Source organism: Trematomus bernacchii, unplaced genomic scaffold, assembly GCF_902827165.1.
Source record: "Trematomus bernacchii unplaced genomic scaffold, fTreBer1.1, whole genome shotgun sequence".
In the NCBI taxonomy this organism is placed as follows: Eukaryota; Metazoa; Chordata; class Actinopteri; order Perciformes; family Nototheniidae; genus Trematomus; species Trematomus bernacchii.
In genome coordinates, this window is record NW_022988050.1 from 4,311,760 (window position 1) to 4,330,632 (window position 18,873).

Below are 18,873 nucleotides of genomic sequence, written 5' to 3' on the forward strand. Positions count from 1 at the left end.
ACATTTAGTTTAAAATAATTTACTTTATTTTATTTAATATTTTTCTAAAATGGAGCAACTGTCACAAAATCAAATTTCCCAAGGGGATAAATAAAATATTTCTGATTCTCTTGCAGAAAAAAAGCATTATTCCCCAAAAGAGCCTCACGGGTTATTTTGTGGACAACACCTCTGCTTCAGAGATCAATGTGAAGAGCACTGCACTTTTCAGGCTCTTAGCACCTAACCCACGCTACCCTGCAATTCCCACATTACCACCTCTCTGTTGCTGTTCACACATGAGCAGCTTGAGTGACAGTGACATTTATGGGCTTGTCCAGACAGCAACCTCGTCCATCCCTCGGGGCGTCGCTCTCCACTCCCCCTCCCACTCGCTCTCTGGAGATATCCAACTGTGCTGCTTCCCCTCCCAAAGGCCCTAATATATCCACTATCAATACCTCTGATTGACTGAACTGCAGGCCCACAGTACGAACAGTATGTACAAATCAATCCGCCATAACAGATTGCTTTAGGTTATTATGTGTTGAAATCAAGCGAGTAGCTGACTAGATAGATGCATTGCTCTCTATGCTTCTGAAAACGGTCTAAAATGGATTTGTTCCCCTCTGCTCGCATTTCCCTCTGCACTGTTTACACCACTGAAGCCCTGTTAAAGATGTTTATGGTGGTTTTTAAATGGCCTCAAATCCACAATTAAAAGAGATTTAGCGCTAAAATATGCCTGCCTGAATTAATCGAGTCATGCATTCAAAATTCAGTAGGAAATTCATTTGGGCATTGGATTGACATGACCTTAATTTGCCCCCTCTACCCTGCATTAGCATTCTACGAGTCAGAGGGGAGAGGAGTGCTAATACGAAGTGGAGGAGATCCCATGTGTTTTTTCCATTCTAATAAGTGTCAGTCAGGAGGACTGAAGGATTGCTTTCTTGGTATTCTGAGGCGACAGCAGCCTCCTCTCCTCTGGCTCCTCCTCACTATATATGTGCCGTCTCCCTGGCTCTAATCATGTAGCCATTGTGTATGGATTTACTGCCCTCACAGCCCCCAGGAGGGAGATTTGATTTTCCCCCTGCACTGGCTAATCTTTCCCTCTCACACTCTATTTTTCTTCTCTAATTCTGCCTGTCTCTCCTCCTCTTGCACTCGCAGATATTTTCGCTTTCCTCTCTTGCCTTTTAGATAATCACCTTAGTTGACTGGAAGCAAGTATTCACTCTCTGGCTTTCTAAAAAAATCTCTATCTCTCACTCTTTTTTTGTCTGTCTTTTTCTTTCCCTCCTATTGAGCTCAACCAACACTTTACCATTGCTCCAACTGACTGATACGGCTCAAATCATGGAGCTGCTTATTATGCATGTATTATTGCTAAGCGGTTACAGTTGGCAGAATCTACTCCTGACTCATTTGGTTGTTGAATTAGCTTTGACTCATAGTTTTTTCTCTTTTCCAGCCACTCTCACTCCCCTGGCTCCATGGCAGCGGCGGTGCGAGGCAGCGAGTGGTCATGTGGACGCTGCACCTTCTTAAATGCCGGCGCCGCCCCTCGCTGCTCCATCTGTGAGGCGCCGCGCCAGAAACCCGACCTGAACCAGATCCTGCGTCTGAGCAGCACCGAGGAGCACCGCTGGGCCTGCCCCCGCTGTACGCTCAACAACTCCCAGGGGTCCGGAGCCTGCACCGTGTGTGGCTTCGGACCCTCCCCTACCACCCCTACCCCCCCTACCACCACCATAGCTGCCACAGCCAACGGCCTTCCACCTGCTCCCACCGAACCTCCAACACCTATCGTCACCCCGATGGTTCTCCTCGAGCCCCATGGACAGCATCCGGCTAAAGAGGAAGTGCTGCGCCGATCCGAGAGCAACGGAGAGGTGTGTGTCCTGGAGGGGCATCACTCCGGGTGGGCTTGCCCTCGCTGCACGCTCCACAACACCCCAGTGGCTCTGTCATGCTCAGCCTGTGGCGGCCCCAGGAAACTGTCTTTACCTAAAATCCCCCCTGAGTCGCTAGTGGTGCCTGAGGTGCGCACACCTGTACTGGGGTTTCCCGTCCACACAGCAGGGGCTGCCCCGCTACTTATAGACCTAACGGACGACTCTCCCCCGGCCCCCCCCCTGTGACCCTCAAGAACCTCCGAACGTCCCCTCGCAGCCCCTCGCCTCCCCTTTTACGTCCTTCTCCTCCTCCCTCCATAACAACCCTGTGCCCCGCAGCAGGAGAGAGGTGCCCCCCCCAGGGCGCCCTACAAACCCGGGCCCCAACACCCCGAGCCCCACCTCCCCCTCAGCAGCCGGTGTGCCCCCCCAGCCAGGCCCACAGCGGCCGGCCAAGCCCAAACACGCACAACCCCAGGAACCTTCGTACCCCAGCAAACGCCTCAGTATCTTGGAGGAAGAAGACCACCCGCTGAACCCCCATCTCCCTGTTGCTTCCTCAGGGGCCCCCAGCTGGAAGTGCCCTAGCTGTGCCCTGACCAACCCAGGTAGCTCGTCGAAGTGCGACACCTGCCGCTCCTCCAGAGCTGGGGCTGACCTCATTGACCTGGTGGGCTGTGAGTCGGTACGGTTTACCCCCGCCAGCCCCTCCAGCCCGGACTTCAGCACCTGGGCCTGCTCCAAGTGCACGCTGCGCAACCCCACAGGGGCCCCCAAGTGCTCGGCATGCGGTTCCTCCAAGCTGCACGGCTTTCAGGAGCAGCCCCTGCCTCGCTGCTGCACACACTGCGGCGCCGCGCCATGCTCCTGCACACCTTCCTCCTCCTCGGGTCATAAAGCACGGAAACAGGCCCGCGGCTACCCTTCCTCCTCCTCTGCTATCGCTTCTTCTAGCTCCTCCTCCTCCTCCTCCTCCATCATCTCATCGAGCCTCCAGGAGAAGGTGGGACAGTGGAGCTGCCCAGCATGCACCTTGCTCAACGACCTCAAGTCCAAGAACTGTGCAGCGTGCCACACGCCGCAGCAGTACCTCACCCTCCGTAAGGTGGCGAAGCCTCTGAAGAGGAGGGAGAGCATGCATGTGGACGCCCGGCGGCGAAATGATGAAGGCGAGGCCAAGGAGCTTTTGGAGAACATAGTCAGCTTCTGCAGAGAGGTAAGAGACAAATGATGTGTTGCTGGAAAACACAAGAAAACATCAACAACTGTCTTTGTGCGTCATTAGTGAGGTAAAATGGCTTTGGGCCGTCCATGTTTATGACAAGTATTGATTTGCATCATCTTTAAAGGATAAACAAGTACATTTTTGTCCAAGTATCAAGTTTTTATCCTCCGGCAGGGTCATTTATCATCATGTATTCCTTCTTATCTTTACATTATGCTAAGTTTTCCTCTGCTTTTATGATAAAGTCTGCTCTTTTTCGATGTGCAATGCGTCACAGGGTGCACATTGCCGATTCAGAGCACAGTTCCCTCATTGTAATTCCTCTTTTTGTTATGTCTCTGGCATTGTTCCCATTCCCTCAATCGCTCTCATTTCAGAGAAATGCTAATAGGCTTTGTCATTGCTTCTGTTTGCACTTGCTTCGTTAGCGGAGTTTGAAACGGCCGGCGGCTATATCTCGGCCACTTCAATGAGCTGCAGACACAGAGGAGATCAGAGAGTACACGTATATACTTTAGACTATCAAATCACTTTACTAAAGTTACAAACCTCAAATGTCTGTTTTAGGAAAGTCACTTCTGTATCAGAAGTCTTTTTTAGCCTGGTCTGATTTAAATGTAAGAGTTGCTATTGTATCTAGGAAGATGTTACATGACTTTATGCGAGGAATCTTACTGTATAATAGGACAGACGATAATATTTTTATTATCCAGTATTTACTTTCCCTTTTAACCGAAGTGCATCCATTTTGCCAAGTAATTAAAGGATCAACTATGGATCTAGTTAAACAGACAGCCTATTCCTTCCTTTCCATCACGACACACCATAGTTAGACAGAACATTTTCATTAAGCAGCGTAAATGTCAGATGTTAGGAAGTTAATCATTTACTGTTTTTTTTCTTAAGGGAGAAAATATAATCATGTTTTTGTAATTACGGGCTTGTCTGTCTTTTTAAAAAATCTTGAATAATTATGCATTATTTACTTTATTTAGCACCTTGACATTTAATGTTCAAAGATCAAGAGGACATTCAGAGGAATTGTTCATTCGTGAGCCCTGATTGGTCGCTCAGCTGTTTGGAGAGAGTCTTCTTCAGCTACCATATTAGGATGTGGAAACTTTTCTATGTCACTTCCTCTAATAAGATAATAGTTTAATGACAGATCACATTCATTATAACATCATTGACAATATGTTTAAGATCCATTTACCCCTCATTTAATCTGTGATTCTTTTTTAATTTTATGACAAATCCACAATAGAGTGCTTTAGTCTAACGGTATTCATTCGTGAGAGCCCGTCTCTCTGATTTGATGGCACCATATCCTCTGTTCATATTTACTGTGGTAAGGGTTAGGGACAATGTTGATGGACAGCCTCAATATGTTATATGGTAGCAGTGTTTCCCCTAGGATGGAGTCATAGCAGCGGTGCTAAGGCACGCGGGTCCAGCTAAATGTGAGCGCGTGGAATTGTTTAGTGTGTGTGAAGTGCGCCCCGCCAATATGATGTGTTTCTATGTGTCCGCCAGCACAAGAAAGGCTCTTGAGGCCTAGTACATACAGTGGCAATGTCTCAAGATTTAGCAACGTACAGTAACACAAATACTACAAATCCACATAACAAACAATCAAAAATCAAAAAGGGTCGCCACTTATTATTATTATGATTTAATATATAGGGGAAACACTGTGGTAGGATGATTCATAATTCCCAAAGGGTTGACCTAAGCAGGTTTGCATTTCGTGGAGCGTGTCACAAACTCTTATAGTATTTCAGTGCTGTTGAACACTCATAGTCACGATATAAAAAACAAAAGAAGGATTTTTCTACTTGCCCTAAAAGACCTAAGGCGGCTGAGAAAAGACATTTGAATGAATAAATGAATAACACCACTTCAAGCTCAACTTAACTGTAAAGTGCACCTTGGATAGGCTTGTGTTATGTTGGAATAGATATGCTGCTCATGGTTGTAAAATGGGTTAATTTGAGAGCATGTGTTAAGATAAATATTAATGAGACAAATCTGATTGGACTCATTTTAAACCTGGCATTGGAGAATCTAGAACGGCTCAGCTTCAGGTCATTTTTCCAGGCAGGCTGTTATTCCCTAAATGAACTTGGTTGTCTCATGTGTGCCCATTCATTACACCTGCAGAGCACCTATCATGCCATGTTTACAATAGCATGGAGTGTGCTCTACTATGCATTATTAATGGCTTCTTTGAAAGTCACAGGGCTCATCTCTGCGAGCGTGGGAGGGAAAGTTGGCTCAGTAGGAAGGAAGGATATCAGAGATCCCCTCATCCCCACCTTCCCATCCTCTTTTCCTAATTTAGGAAGCAGCAGTTAAGCCGGTATTTCTTTTTATCATCGTTCCGTTTCTCCGGCAAATATTTGAGGCTCTAGCTGTGCACTCTTCAAAGCGCTCTCCCATCTTCATCGACTTTTTATCCCGTCTCCCTCCATCGAATCTATCCCCGCATGCTCATCCTGTTTCTTTTTCTCCCTTCTTTTGCTTATATCTAAAAAAAATGAAATAATCTCCCTTTGCCATCCTCTCCACCCTCAATCCCCTCTCCACACGACTGCACTCAATTCCACAGTAAAGTCGGTGTGGGTCTGGATGTGTGTGTGTGTGTGTGTGTGTGTGTGCTAAGGTGAAAACAGGAGCTGGCCTATTTTTAGAAGCAGAGCTGGAGAGGAGCAGAAATCAGCCGCTTCCCTATAGCGAGTGTAATCACTGACAGTATCAAGTGCCTCAGCTCAGTTTGGGGGGGTCAGAGAGATGAACCGGAGCAGTTGGTAAACAAGCAGAGCTACTCTTTCTAATCCGTCACTGTCAAAGGCATTAACACTTGGCAAGCACCAAGACACCAGTGGTTCAAATGTAATAATGATGAAAGTGTTACAAAAGCATGCGGGGAGTCTGAGCACACAGAAAGACAGTGACAGTGTCAGTGTTTGATCCTTTTCTCTTTGGGGTTATTATAGCACATGGTTTTGCTGATGAAACCTTCCCAAGAGTTTGTTCAGATTGCAGCAATCAATAAAAACCAAAACTATAGCAAGAAACATGAAATATGAGTCTTTCTTCCCCTGCCTCCTTGCCTTTCTACTCTCCTTGATTGGTTTTGAGAGCGAGAGGTGTGTGTGCCTGACGCCAGCGCCCCAGAGCGTGTCCGCTTACTCACTATGCCAGACGAGTAAACGCTGCTAACAGCCATCAGCGCCGCTAGTGAACTGTAAAGCCCAGCATGGCTGGAGCGCGTTCCTCTGTTCCCTTTTCCATGTCACCCTCTTGGGGAGCAACACAAATATGCTTTATGGCAACAGGCTGACTTTTGTTTGTTTTCCTTTTGACACTAGTTGTTGCTTTGAATTGTTGCAACACAAAATATGTGATATTGGGTTTTGCATTTTAGATTGTAAGGCTGCACAATTAATTACAATTCTATTGAAATGGACTAGTGCAGTATTCAAATCGCAAGGATCACATTTGTTAAGGGCTAAATATGTGTTAAAAGGCCAATTTCAATGAAGAAGTGTTGAGATGCAGAGGCCTACAGTACCACTAGTATTCTGCAGATTCAGCAATACACATTTGTATGGTAAAAATCACGCTATGATCATTTACAAATATTATGCCTTTGTGCCAAAATGATCAATTCCTCCTACATCAAAGCGCCATATCATTCAAAAATATTTGCAATTCGTTTTTTTTTTTACAAATCCTGCACCCTACATGAGATTGTATCTAGTGTTTATCTTCTGCAAACAATTGTCATATCTCATAGTGACTGTATTGTACATACCAGGTTGATTTGAGATGCTTATTTTGGGTTTATTGTATGGCGCTTTGAAATCCAGCTCTACAGCTGCTTGTCACCACATATTCATGGATCACTAGGTTGTCTGTAACATGTAGATATCTAGCTTACTTTAAAAAAAAAGAAAGATCCCTTCTTAAATCTTGCCAGTCATGTGTAGTCTGGGAGAATGCGGGAGGGCAGCAGCGGGTTTTCGTAGCTCTGAATTGGCTCATTGCGTCTCGTTTGCACGCTGCCATGTGCCCAGCGATAGAATCAGAGACAGCAGCAGGACGACAGACAGCTAGACTTACGCTGGCCGTATCACAACACCGCAACCCGAACGGTAGCATAAATGCTTCTCTGTGTGTGTGTGTGCACGTCATTCACACTTTGGCACTTATGTTATTACATACATGCATACCACACTGCTTATGATAATGCATGCATTTTGCTTGTGTTAGCTCAAGGATTCTTAAGCTTCCTAATGGAGTTGCATGTCCCTGTGACTCATAAGATTAAATGGGTTCAACATTTCTTGTAAAAACGAATAAAAAAAAACATTTGGCCCATAAAACACCCTGGGCGCCCCAGATGTGAGAAGGCTAATATTAGCATGTTTAGCACAGTGTAGCCCTTATGGACAAAATGCTGGTTACCCTGTTTTTTCAATGACTCAGAATAACCCGCTTGACGATATGAGAGGTGAGTGCAATCTTGTTATTGTAGCTAACATCCATTAGAGCCAAACAGGATTGATCTTCCGAGCATCTGAAATGATGATGTTTGTGCAATACGTTTGATAAATATGCAGTATATGTATTTCTGTGCTTGTTTAGAGCACTTTAGTCATTTTCATGTTCTGTACAGGCTGTGCTCTGAGTTACATAAATGTCCCTGCTGGGACATTAAAAGTATATCTTATCTTACATTAAAGTTTGAAGTTCAGAGGCCAAAGCTTTTTCCCTCCACCCCTGTGGTAAATCCACACGGCCCTGAGCCCACACAGTGAGAGCTGGCACAAGGGTCACACATAAGCTGCAGAATCTGTAAGCTACATGGAGACCTCGGATGGCCGGAGTGCTGAAAGTGATTCTGTCTGGTTGCCAATGCTGCTTCGAGACTACAGAATTGGATTGTGGGTATGGCGAGTAATCAATTGGCCTCAGTGCGAGCCACCCGTCGGGCGCCCACATTACACCCCCCCCGTCCCCCGCCGGGTCCACTCCTGACACCACAAACAGGAAAGAGGATAGGTTCTGCGTGCGCGGCTGTTGGCCCTCTCCGGTGTGTGTACAGGAGTTTAAGATAGGCAGATAGTGTGTCAGATTGGGTGTCTAGCTGTTTAGTCCAGGTCCTGTGTACAGTACAAAGGCAGCTACATTGTTAAAGCCATTATGAATGCTCAGTGCTCTGCAGAAAATGTGTCAGAAGCTGAAGCGTTTGAAATGTTTCAGAAGTGATTTGCATATGTGTCCTGTACCCTGCCTGCTACACGGCGCCACATCAGGTGTCCTGCTGTGCAGATGTGTGATGCCACACCAACAGCGGGCCAGTAATTCCTGCTGCCACACCACTAACTGTGGAAGGCAGGAGCTTGTCCTTGTTCTACCCCGAATCTACGCCTCATGTAGTGTCCTGTATTAATCATCATCCACCTGCGAAATATGTGGCATTAGAAATGCAGGGAAGAGATTAACGGTAGAGCTCCAAGTGTCTTTCAGACTTGCATTATGTGTTCGAAAAAGTTTTATTTTGAAGTGATCTCATCTGCTCATTTGGGCATGATGATTAATACAGAGGACAGACTTAACAGGAAGCTTTACAAAGTTTCAAAACATTTTATAGAACTACACAAATGAATAACCTTTACCTAAAAATGTATTGTACACTTCTAGGACATTACTCGAGTCTTTATATTTATATAAATGAAAAGTACTTTCGTATTATTGTCAAAAACATTTGGTATTTACTAATCTAATGAGTCTAACTAAAAAAAACATGTAGATACATATATTTGATGAACCATGTCATATTTATTTCAAGAATGCAGAAATGAATAATTTGATATTTTTTGTGCTGCTTTTTTTCACATGTTTTTTTATAATCTTTTTTAATAAGCCAACAGTAGGTTTCTGCCTTGACTGCACATGCATTTTATTTCTGTTAACCTTTAATCTCTCTTAAAAATGTACAAATCAAACATAATATAAGATGATTCCTCTTAATAAAGATCTTAATAAAATGGTGGTGACATTTATTTTAACTGGTTCAGTCATCTCATCCTTTTGTTCCCCTCTAATTTCTCCTCCGCTGTCTCCCTCTGTTTGGCTCAGAACTCGGTGAACTTTGTGGACGACAGTTTCCCCCCCGGTCCTCGCTCCGTGGGCTTCCCCGAGGGCGACAGCGTCCAGCAGCGCATCAAAAAGTGGCTCCGCCCCCACGAGATCAACTGCAGCAACTTCAAAGATCGAGGCGTCAAGTGGTCCGTCTTCCGCACGCCACGGCCCTCTGACATCCTGCAAGGCCTGCTGGGAAACTGCTGGTGAGCTGTCAGAACCGCACGGGACACTTTGAGGAAGATAACCTGAAAGAATCCAGACACATTTACATAATAATACTTTTTTTTTTAAATGGGAAATGATTAATGCTTTTAACCTAGGAATAACCAAATATCCCAAAAGAACAACATGACGTTTCCGTTGAGTCATTTTGAAAGGTCAGCTTTAGACGAACACCACAGCCTGAAGCTAGCATTGAGAGATGGAGACAGTGACTGAGAACGGTGAAACAGTAAGTCAAAAGAGAGATAGTGAAAAATTGTGAGGCAGGAAAATGAAAGATGGCGGGCATTAAATAAAAGAGGAAGCAGGGCGCAGCTGGACAGATGTACAGATACACCTGACAGGAGGATTAGTCACAGGAATGAGAGTCTGGACATTTTTACTCCCTGCCCTTCTTCCGCGCGTCCTTTCGTCTGTGTGTATATATGTGTGTTACTCTCCTGCCATCTTCCTCTTCACACAACAAAGAACCTTCAAAAAGTTGTGCCAATACGACTACTCGCCCCACATCTCCTGCAAACACGGCTTATCAAAGAATATCCCCAGAGCTAAATCCTCTTACTCGCACAGACAGGATGTAACCCAGATACTTCTCTCTCTCATACACACTAACATTGTCCTAATAAACTAGCAAATAACCCCGCCCCCCTTCAGCCAGCCAATGAATGCAGAGGAAAGTAGTGCCAGTCCAACCTTGTCCTTGAGTACAAGCTGACATTAGAGTCACATTATGACACGGCTAATTGGATTTCCCCTTGATTTCTTTTTTTTGGTTGCAGATGATTGGTTTTTCATCAGCGGCTAAATGGGCTGATCTGGCTCACTCGGCTGCCACTTTAACAGATGGCATTGTATAGCTTTTATTAATACACATTTGCGAACCCACACAAAGAGTTTCAGTCTGCTGCACTGACACACATTGACTGGACTCAAAGGGATATTATTGCTTTCATCTGTGACTCCAGTTCTCTCCTTTCTTTACTTCTGTTATACAATGACATCACTATGTAAAGCTTGCACTTTTATGGGCTAGTGCTCCAACCCATTGTAAATAATAGGCTAAGGGGCGGGACATCTCTAAGTGGTTGACCAATCAAAAAAGAGCCGGCCAGCAGACTGGTCTCAGACAGAGGGTGAAAAGAGGTGCTGCAGCACAGTATGAGAAACACTTTTTGATATTAAAGCATGTAAACATGACACAGGAAAAACAGTTATGAAACCAGAACATTAGCATAATAGGGCCCCTTTAATGTAGCGTGTCAGTATACTTGAAATCAGTGGTGAGTCATCAGCGTACAAAGATAAATACTTTTCGATCGTGGTCCCCAAACCTCAACCGTTTGTTGGCATTTCATCAGCTTTGTATGATCTCTCTCCACACTTTCAGATGAACTTATGCTCACTTTCAAATCTATTCCTTTCAAGTCGGATCCTCGCGTCCCCAGTCTCCTTTCTCTTGTGTGAGGAATTAGCATTTTCTGATGTATCCGGATTTTTGATTAACTAAATTCTCTTGCAAGCTAATTAGAGGAGGCGAGCTGGTTTGTCTTTGCTGCAGGCTGAATGAACAGTAATGGGGAGGCAACCAGAAGGCATAGAAGCTTGACTCATAACACCCGATTGATTTTCAATAAGGGCAAATCATGTTAAAAAAATGAGGTATGTTTTTGGAAAGTGATGTTTTAATCCACATTTACAGCTGATTATCAGCCTGTGTGTTTTTGTTCTGATTGCAGTCGACATCCCCTATCACTGCTTGTCTTTTCTGACTAAGCTGGCGTCCATTCATCCATCCACCTGTCCGTCACAATCAGCTGATCATTTCTCTCTTATCTCCATTTGTTTCGCCGCTTCAGATTGTCTTTTGCGCTTTGTTTCAGTCACATCCTCTCACTCACACATCTGTCCTTCCCCGATCCGACGTTTCATTTTCCGAATCACTGATCTTTATCCCTCTCCAGGTTCCTGAGCGCGCTGGCGGTGCTGGCGGAGCGTCCCGAGCTGGTGGAGAGGGTGATGATCACCAGGACTATCTGCCAGGAGGGGGCCTACCAGGTCCGGTTGTGTAAAGACGGCACGTGGACGACGGTGCTGGTGGACGACATGCTGCCCTGCGACGACTACGGATACCTCCTATTCTCCCAGGTCAGTAAAAAAAGATAGGGAAGGTAGAAGTAATTTAAGGAGGGAGAAGTGATGGATGAGAAAATAGATATTCATTGATATTCAGTGGACAAGATACACTATTTGTGTCAAAGGTTGCACGAACAACAATACAGAATGGCTGGATAGGAAATAAACATTCCACTCTTATAATGTGTGTCCTCTTTCAGGTCAGAGAGGTTAGTGAAGATAGATAGCAGATACTTACAGAGGCCCAAACTAAATGCTGACACATGCACACTATGTACACTCTATATACCCTCTGACATTCCTTTTTTATCGCTCGCACCACTTTGTGACCCTTAAAGGGGAACTCCCCACATCAAAGAGTGTCTACAAGTGTTGGGGTGTTCTACTGCATATGAGAGCTATGTTGATATAGCTTCTTGTGGCTCCAGAGGGAGCTGCACAGAGACGAATAAAGTCGGTGTCGGTTGAAGACTATACGTTTGGAAATGAGAAAATAATATCTGGGTTATGTGGAGTTAAAACAGAAGTCTTTTTTTATTTGTTATTCTTGTAGCTAAAGACACCAAAATCTGGGTCGTTACTGTGAGCAGTATTATAAAAAACTATATATTAGACATAAATACTCTAATTTATCAGTAAGCAGGACCACTGTTAGTTGCTTTGTGTTTGTTGACGGGGTTGCAGCCTAACATCAGTGTAATATTAACTTCTTAATATAAGTTCAAGCTTATTCATGATCCAGCGTTTCATTACGAGTGTGTCTCAAAGGACCCCACAGAGGAGGATTGTACATGGAGGTCTAATTAATTACCAGACAAATTAAGTGTGGCGTTATGAAATAAATAAAACGCAGAGAAACATAACCAGGCGTACACATGCTGCCGAGACACACTGTATAATATCAGATCTACATAATGTGGATAAGAAGAAAAATAGTCTAAGTGAATTCCTTTACAATGTGACTAAGAATGCACTAATGGCAGAATAAAATGATAAGGCAGCAGTAATAAGCACAGTGATGAAAAGATAAGAATCAATATGATAAAGCATAAATCCTTTCAACCTGTAAACTCTACCAACAGGTTCAAATGAACACCATAAAACAACATCCTGTTACAGTGAGCTACACTCAGACTTTACTAAATGTTTCCTCCTCCTCGTTCCCATCATGCAGGCTCAGAGGAAGCAGCTATGGGTGGCGCTGATAGAGAAGGCCCTGGCCAAACTCCATGGCTCCTACTTTGCCCTGCAGGCGGGGCGCGCCATCGAGGGCCTGGCCACGCTGACGGGGGCTCCCTGCGACTCCCTGATGCTGCAGGTCAGCTCCACCAACCCCCGGGAGGAGCCCATCGACACCGACCTCATCTGGGCCAAGATGCTCAGCTCCAAGGAGGCAGGGTAAGAGGAGGAGGGGTGGGATTTGAGCGGAAAGGAACATTATTCTTGCTGGCTGTTTTTTTCAGCGGTTCCCAACCTTTTTCAACTCAGGGCCCATTTAAGAATCTAAAAAATGTTTGCGGCCCACATTCAACCATAAACAATACGGAGGCTAAATAAAGTTCTGATTGGTCAATTCAAAACATGTGACAAGTTGTTAATCCAGTAGAACAGACCGCTGTCAAGGACTGTAATGACCGTTGCTAAGGAGGATCAAGAAAGAGAAAAGAAAATCTTAATAATGAAATGTTTCCACACAAATCCTAATGTTTTGCAAATTATTTGGCGGCCCACAGGTTGGGAACCGCTGCTCTACTTATAATGAATAAGTAAGGGAATTCATATTAGATTTTATTTTTATTTTATTTGCACAAACAAACGGATAACAAAAAGATAAGAAAAGTGACACTAGAGGATAAGAAGCCACATGCTGATACAACAGACACAAATAAACAACAACCAAAGTTTAAAAACAGAATTGTAAGCTAAGATCATTTTGAAAGTGTGGTGGAAATATCTCATTCAAGTCAAGATTGTCTTGTGAATGGCAAGAGTCTGAATGAGCAGTGTGTGTGGTGCATCTGGTTTACATGGAGCTGATGAAACACCTGCGTCCTTAAAAAGCCCGACGCAGCGCAAAAACAACTCCCTATCGCTATGGTAATACAGAGATACACAGTTAGTTGTGAATTAAAACATATTGTTGTGTTATGTGGGAAAGAATGACTCGGTACTTTCCCACTCATGTGAAAGGCACTTAGCAATACTCATAAATAACTAAATGGACATATAAATGGATATCTTATTTTAATATTTATAATGCAGAAAGAGTTTGACGACAAAAATGTGCAGATACATTTACCAATCAGTAGACAATAATCCAATAAAAACATGCACAATATATAAAGCAAACATTAAATGTGCAAAAGAAAAGCACTGGCCATGTCCACTATAACTTTCTGTGTGTTAAATAACAGAATGCATACAAATATTGATTGGTATTTTCCTGTACAAAATATTAAAAAGTAAAACATCTTATAGGAAAATCAGAGGATAAACATTATGCAATCAGAGCTTCAAACACTAGGGTGTTACAAAATCACAAAGGTGCTGAATGCCAATTAGCAGCTCCCTGTATGTCAGCAATGAAGGAGCTCTGCTAATTAGCTCTTTGATATGCGAGCGCTCAAAGTAACACGAGACAACAAGCAGGACTCCAAAGGGGCCAAATGATCTGAGGCCGAATTGGAGGTCCATCTGTCAGAAAACGTGTGGTTTTATTCAACATATCAAAGCGGAGCCGCCTTGAATGTATTCAACATTAGTATGCGTTAGGGCTGTGCGATTATGGCAAAAATCCTAATCACGATTATTTTTGGTCAATAATTGATATCACGATTATTAAAAACGATTATCCATTTACTTTGAAAACATCCATTTATTGAAACAAAAATGTGAACAGTATGTTTTTAACAGTTGATTACCCTGAACTTTAAGTATAATTCAACTGAAAAACCCCAAAAAACAAAACAAAAAAATAATAATAATTACATTTTTTTTTTTTTTATAAAAATAATAATCGTTTTATTTCGATTACGTTGTTTTTGTAATCGTTGCAAGCCAAAATCGTAATCGAGATTAAAATACGATTAATTGCACAGCCCTAGTATGCGTTACTAAACAGAGACAAGCTGGAGAAAAGAAGAAGCAGCGGTCACAAATTAAATGAAAGCGGTATAACTGATATTTGTTTTTGTAACCGTCTGTAACAAGCAGTTTGTTCTGACCATTAAGTTGGCTTTAGTTTTTTCAACTTTATGTCAATCTTACACCGAGTGCCGTCCATGTCCTCCCAGGTTTCTGATGGGCGCGTCTTGTGGAGGAGGCAACATGAAGGTAGACGACGTTGTGTACGAGTCTCATGGTCTGCGGCCCCGACACGCGTACTCCATCCTGGACGTACGAGAGGTGCAGGGTTACAGGTACGAAGAACTGTGAACTAAATGGGTTTAAGTGCCTTTCTATGAGTTCTTATACCTCTTTCCAACTTGATGTTTCTCTTTTGAAATCGATCTGATCTCTATCTGTACATCTGTTTTATCTTTGCATTGAAATATAGTAGGCATTTCAAGTAAGCATGAACTTATGGGCATTATGGTGAATCTTAGAACAGCAAACTCCCTTGAAATGTTTAAAAGCAAAGCAGGCTTTTAATTTGGGTTAACTTTCAATTCTCACTGGTATCGTTGTCCATGTTTTACTGTATTTTTTCTGTTTTGCTTTTATTTTACATTTAAAAAAAAAATTGTTTTATTTGAAACAATTATCATTTCTTGTCAGCTTTTAATTCAATGGGATTTCATTAGCATCACTGTAGATGTTTTATCTTGTTCTGTATTTATTTTAATATTGTTGTTATGTTTTCTTCTTGTTCTGTGAAGCACTTTGGGCTGCTTTGTGCATGAAAGGTGCTACATAAAGAACGTTTATTATATTATTACTAAAGTGTTTAGAGGCCTGATGATTAGATCTGAAGGTCCTGTGTTTCTTTTTTCAATAGTTTAGAGAATTACAAAATAGTACAAAAGTGTGGCATATGCATTTCTCCTTCAGTCGCATAATGTTTTAGGCCTTTAGGTATTTTTCAAAATCAACAATCAGCAACTGACATTGAGGATATAATACAAACAAAAGTTTAAAATGGGAATGCAGAATGTGGGAAAACATGTTGCAAATTTATAAGTGCAAGATCCTTATCTAAGTTGTTTCATGGCTGTAACCTTGTCCTGTCATCTCTCATTCCTTACTGTTGTAGATGTCATCCAAACCAATAAGTCACGCAGTACGATTGACTGGCATGGGTCTGATTCATGGAAAGAAACCATGTCTCAGATGTTGTTTACTCATTAAAAAAAAGCATATTTAGAAATAAGTATCCTCGGTTTGGATAGATTGAGCAGATGCACACTCTGTTAGGGCACTTCTGGAATGATTCATATGTTAATGGGTCGGAGGCTTGATGCCAACAGAGAGCAGGTGCACAGCAGTTCATGGTGATCACTTTGATCAGCATTGTGAGTCCACACAAAGCTTTCTCTCCTGTCCTACCTGGGAGAGGAGGGGGTTGCCGTAAATCCCAGATGTAATTTGCTCAAGAGCCCCCACACAACCCCTTTAATTTACTGGCATAAAGCAATCCGAGTGGAAGATTGTGCCACGGCGCTTGATCTGAAACGAGTCCGGAGTCCTCCTGCAAAGTGCCAGAGGAGATGAAAAGCAGCTTGCAAAAGCGATTCACCTGCATTTAAGAAAAAAGGGGGGGGGGGGGGACTCCAGTATGGTTTCCCATTAAACCTCCGAGGATTCTCTCAGTAGGGAGAAGGCAGTAAAATGAAATGGGTTGTTAAAAACTAGGCAATGATCCATAAGAGGAGCAATTTGAGTCCGCAGAGATGTCACTAACTGAATCCCCCTCTCTTCCCTCACTAACCGGCACTGTTTGGCTTCAGGTTGTTGCGGCTGCGTAACCCGTGGGGACGCTTCTCGTGGAACGGAAACTGGTCGGACGAGTGGACAGAGTGGCCGCAGAACCTGAGGCACGAGCTGATGGCCCACGGCAGCAGTGAGGGGGTCTTCTGGATGGAGTACAGTGACTTTATAAAGTAAGTAATCCATTTTAAAAAGGCCCTATTATGCTTTTTGGGGTTTTCCCTTTCCTGTAGTGTGTTATATAGATTTGTGTGCATGTAAATGGTCTGCAAGGGCTAAAATCCCTGTGTTCCCTCTAGAGGGAGTTTCTCTCCCACACACTCCCCCCCCCCCCCCCCCCCCTGCCTGAAACGTCTCCATTGGACTCCTTGGTTTACTTCCGTAACATAGTGACATAACTATGTAACACTCACACTTGTATTGGTTAGCGCTCCACTACATTGTACGTGATAAAGCCCTTTTATTCATTACATAAAAGAGTGTTAACATGTCACAGTAGAGGCAAACAATACAAATATGAACCTACACATTAGCATAATAAGGCCCCTTTAACAGAAAGAGTTTATTTCCATTGTTGTGGTAATTGTGAATATCATATCTGCCTCAAACCAGTTTTAGTTTGTTTCGGAAATAGTACGCTTATTTCTACTTGGACAGAAGACATTACAATGACATCACATAATCCACAACTTCCTTGTTTGTAGACGGGTATCGTCTCTGAAAGTGACTCACTCTTTCAGACTCATTCATTCACTCGCAGTTGACTTTCTTCCACCTACAGTAGTATGCACCAGAGTATTAGCAGCAAATAAAGGGGAAACTTTAGGTTGGCTTTGCTGGAGCGGGAGGTCCGCAAGGAATTATGACGGGTGAGGAGTTCCTTGAGGTAGGGAGGGGCAGTTCCATGGATACACTGGTGGGTGAGGAGGGAGACCTTGTATTCGATCCTCAGTTCCACGGGGAGCCAGTGTAGTGATTTCAGGATGGGGGTGATATGATCATATTTGCGCACCCTCAGCACAATCACAACACAGTCATACAACAAGTTAGCCAAAGCATTTACAGCCACAGCGGCCTGCTTCAAGGTCATTTTAGAGTCACTTTGAGTTTGTTTAAAGAAACCAGCTCTCTAATGTGTTTGAGACATGGCGGAACGTGGCTGCTAACGCTTCACTATTTGTGTTATTCATTTAAGCTTCTGTGAGCCGGACACAGGTGAAATAACTCTGAAAGCGACCCTTAATCGTGCCATGATGGACGCACGTAATGTGCTTTAAGTGATGGATAGTTTCGTAATTTCATGCCCTGCTGGATTTTGCTGACCATCAGGTATTGACTCCAAACTGAATGACAGCTTTCTGTTAATTGTTTTTATTTCTCGGTTTCATTGGTTGATCAGGATTTGTCAGGCCTGTACTTGTCATTACTCTCAGGATTGATCTAATATGACAAAACTCGCTGTCATTCAATTACACACATCAACAGGTTTTGACCGTTTTTTTCTTGCTCTGCTAATGTGTGTGTTTATTTATTATGCATAACCATTTCTTTGGCAAGTGACCTTTGGGAGGTTAGTAAATACTGTTGCCTTTAACAGCTTGATTGAAAGTAATCTGAAACACAAAAGGGAGCGAGTTGATGCCTTGTAGCTTCCTAAAATATAAGTAAAAACAACCTAAATGCACTCATTTACACAAAATATAACCTAATCTGTGTGATTTGTGTGTTTAAAGAGGGCATATTATACTCATTTTCAGTTTCATTCATTTGTATTGTGTACCTCTACTGTGACTGCTTATACTGAAGACCATTTACCTGCACAAAAACTAAGCTAACCTTGTTAACAGCACTTGCCTAGAAACATGTTTTCCCTTCCTTGTCAGCAAAGCATCTGATCAAATAGACGTTGTCACAAAGTCCACCAGGTTAGTAGGTTAACCTAAAAATAAATGGTGCGTGAATCTGGCTGTTATTCCTGTGTATCGGGCTGTTACTCATGTCCCTCGTGTCCTTAAAAACAAGAGGCCACAGAGATCAATGTGGCCGGCCTCCTGAACAAACCTGAAAAATGTGTGTGTGGCCTCGAAAAGACCAGAATCCCATCTGTCTTCTGACTGTTTATTGTTTCCTCTGTCAGAGAAATAATCTCTTGGCTCTGTGCTAGATAAAAGCCTACAGCATATCCCTGCTAAAAATAAAAAAGTAGCCAGCTTGTTGGACAAATACTGTATCCAGGCTCTTATTGGACTAATGGATGCTGATTTCACAAATATATATATATCCTTAAAACGAGCTGAATTCTAAGAACCAGCAGACGTGTTTATCTCCAGCGAT

General features: G+C 43.2%; 1 protein-coding gene across 1 annotated transcript in view; it reads left to right on the forward strand.

The window, feature by feature from the left end:
• Window positions 1-18,873, forward strand: part of capn15 (calpain 15) — a 41,186-nt gene that overhangs the window by 14,934 nt on the left and 7,379 nt on the right. The window contains 7 exon segments of the mRNA XM_034119275.1: window positions 1,457-2,114; window positions 2,116-3,096; window positions 9,253-9,461; window positions 11,442-11,625; window positions 12,788-13,011; window positions 14,907-15,032; window positions 16,560-16,712. Coding sequence (XP_033975166.1) covers window positions 1,479-2,114; window positions 2,116-3,096; window positions 9,253-9,461; window positions 11,442-11,625; window positions 12,788-13,011; window positions 14,907-15,032; window positions 16,560-16,712 — 2,513 coding nt within the window. The 5' untranslated portion in view covers window positions 1,457-1,478.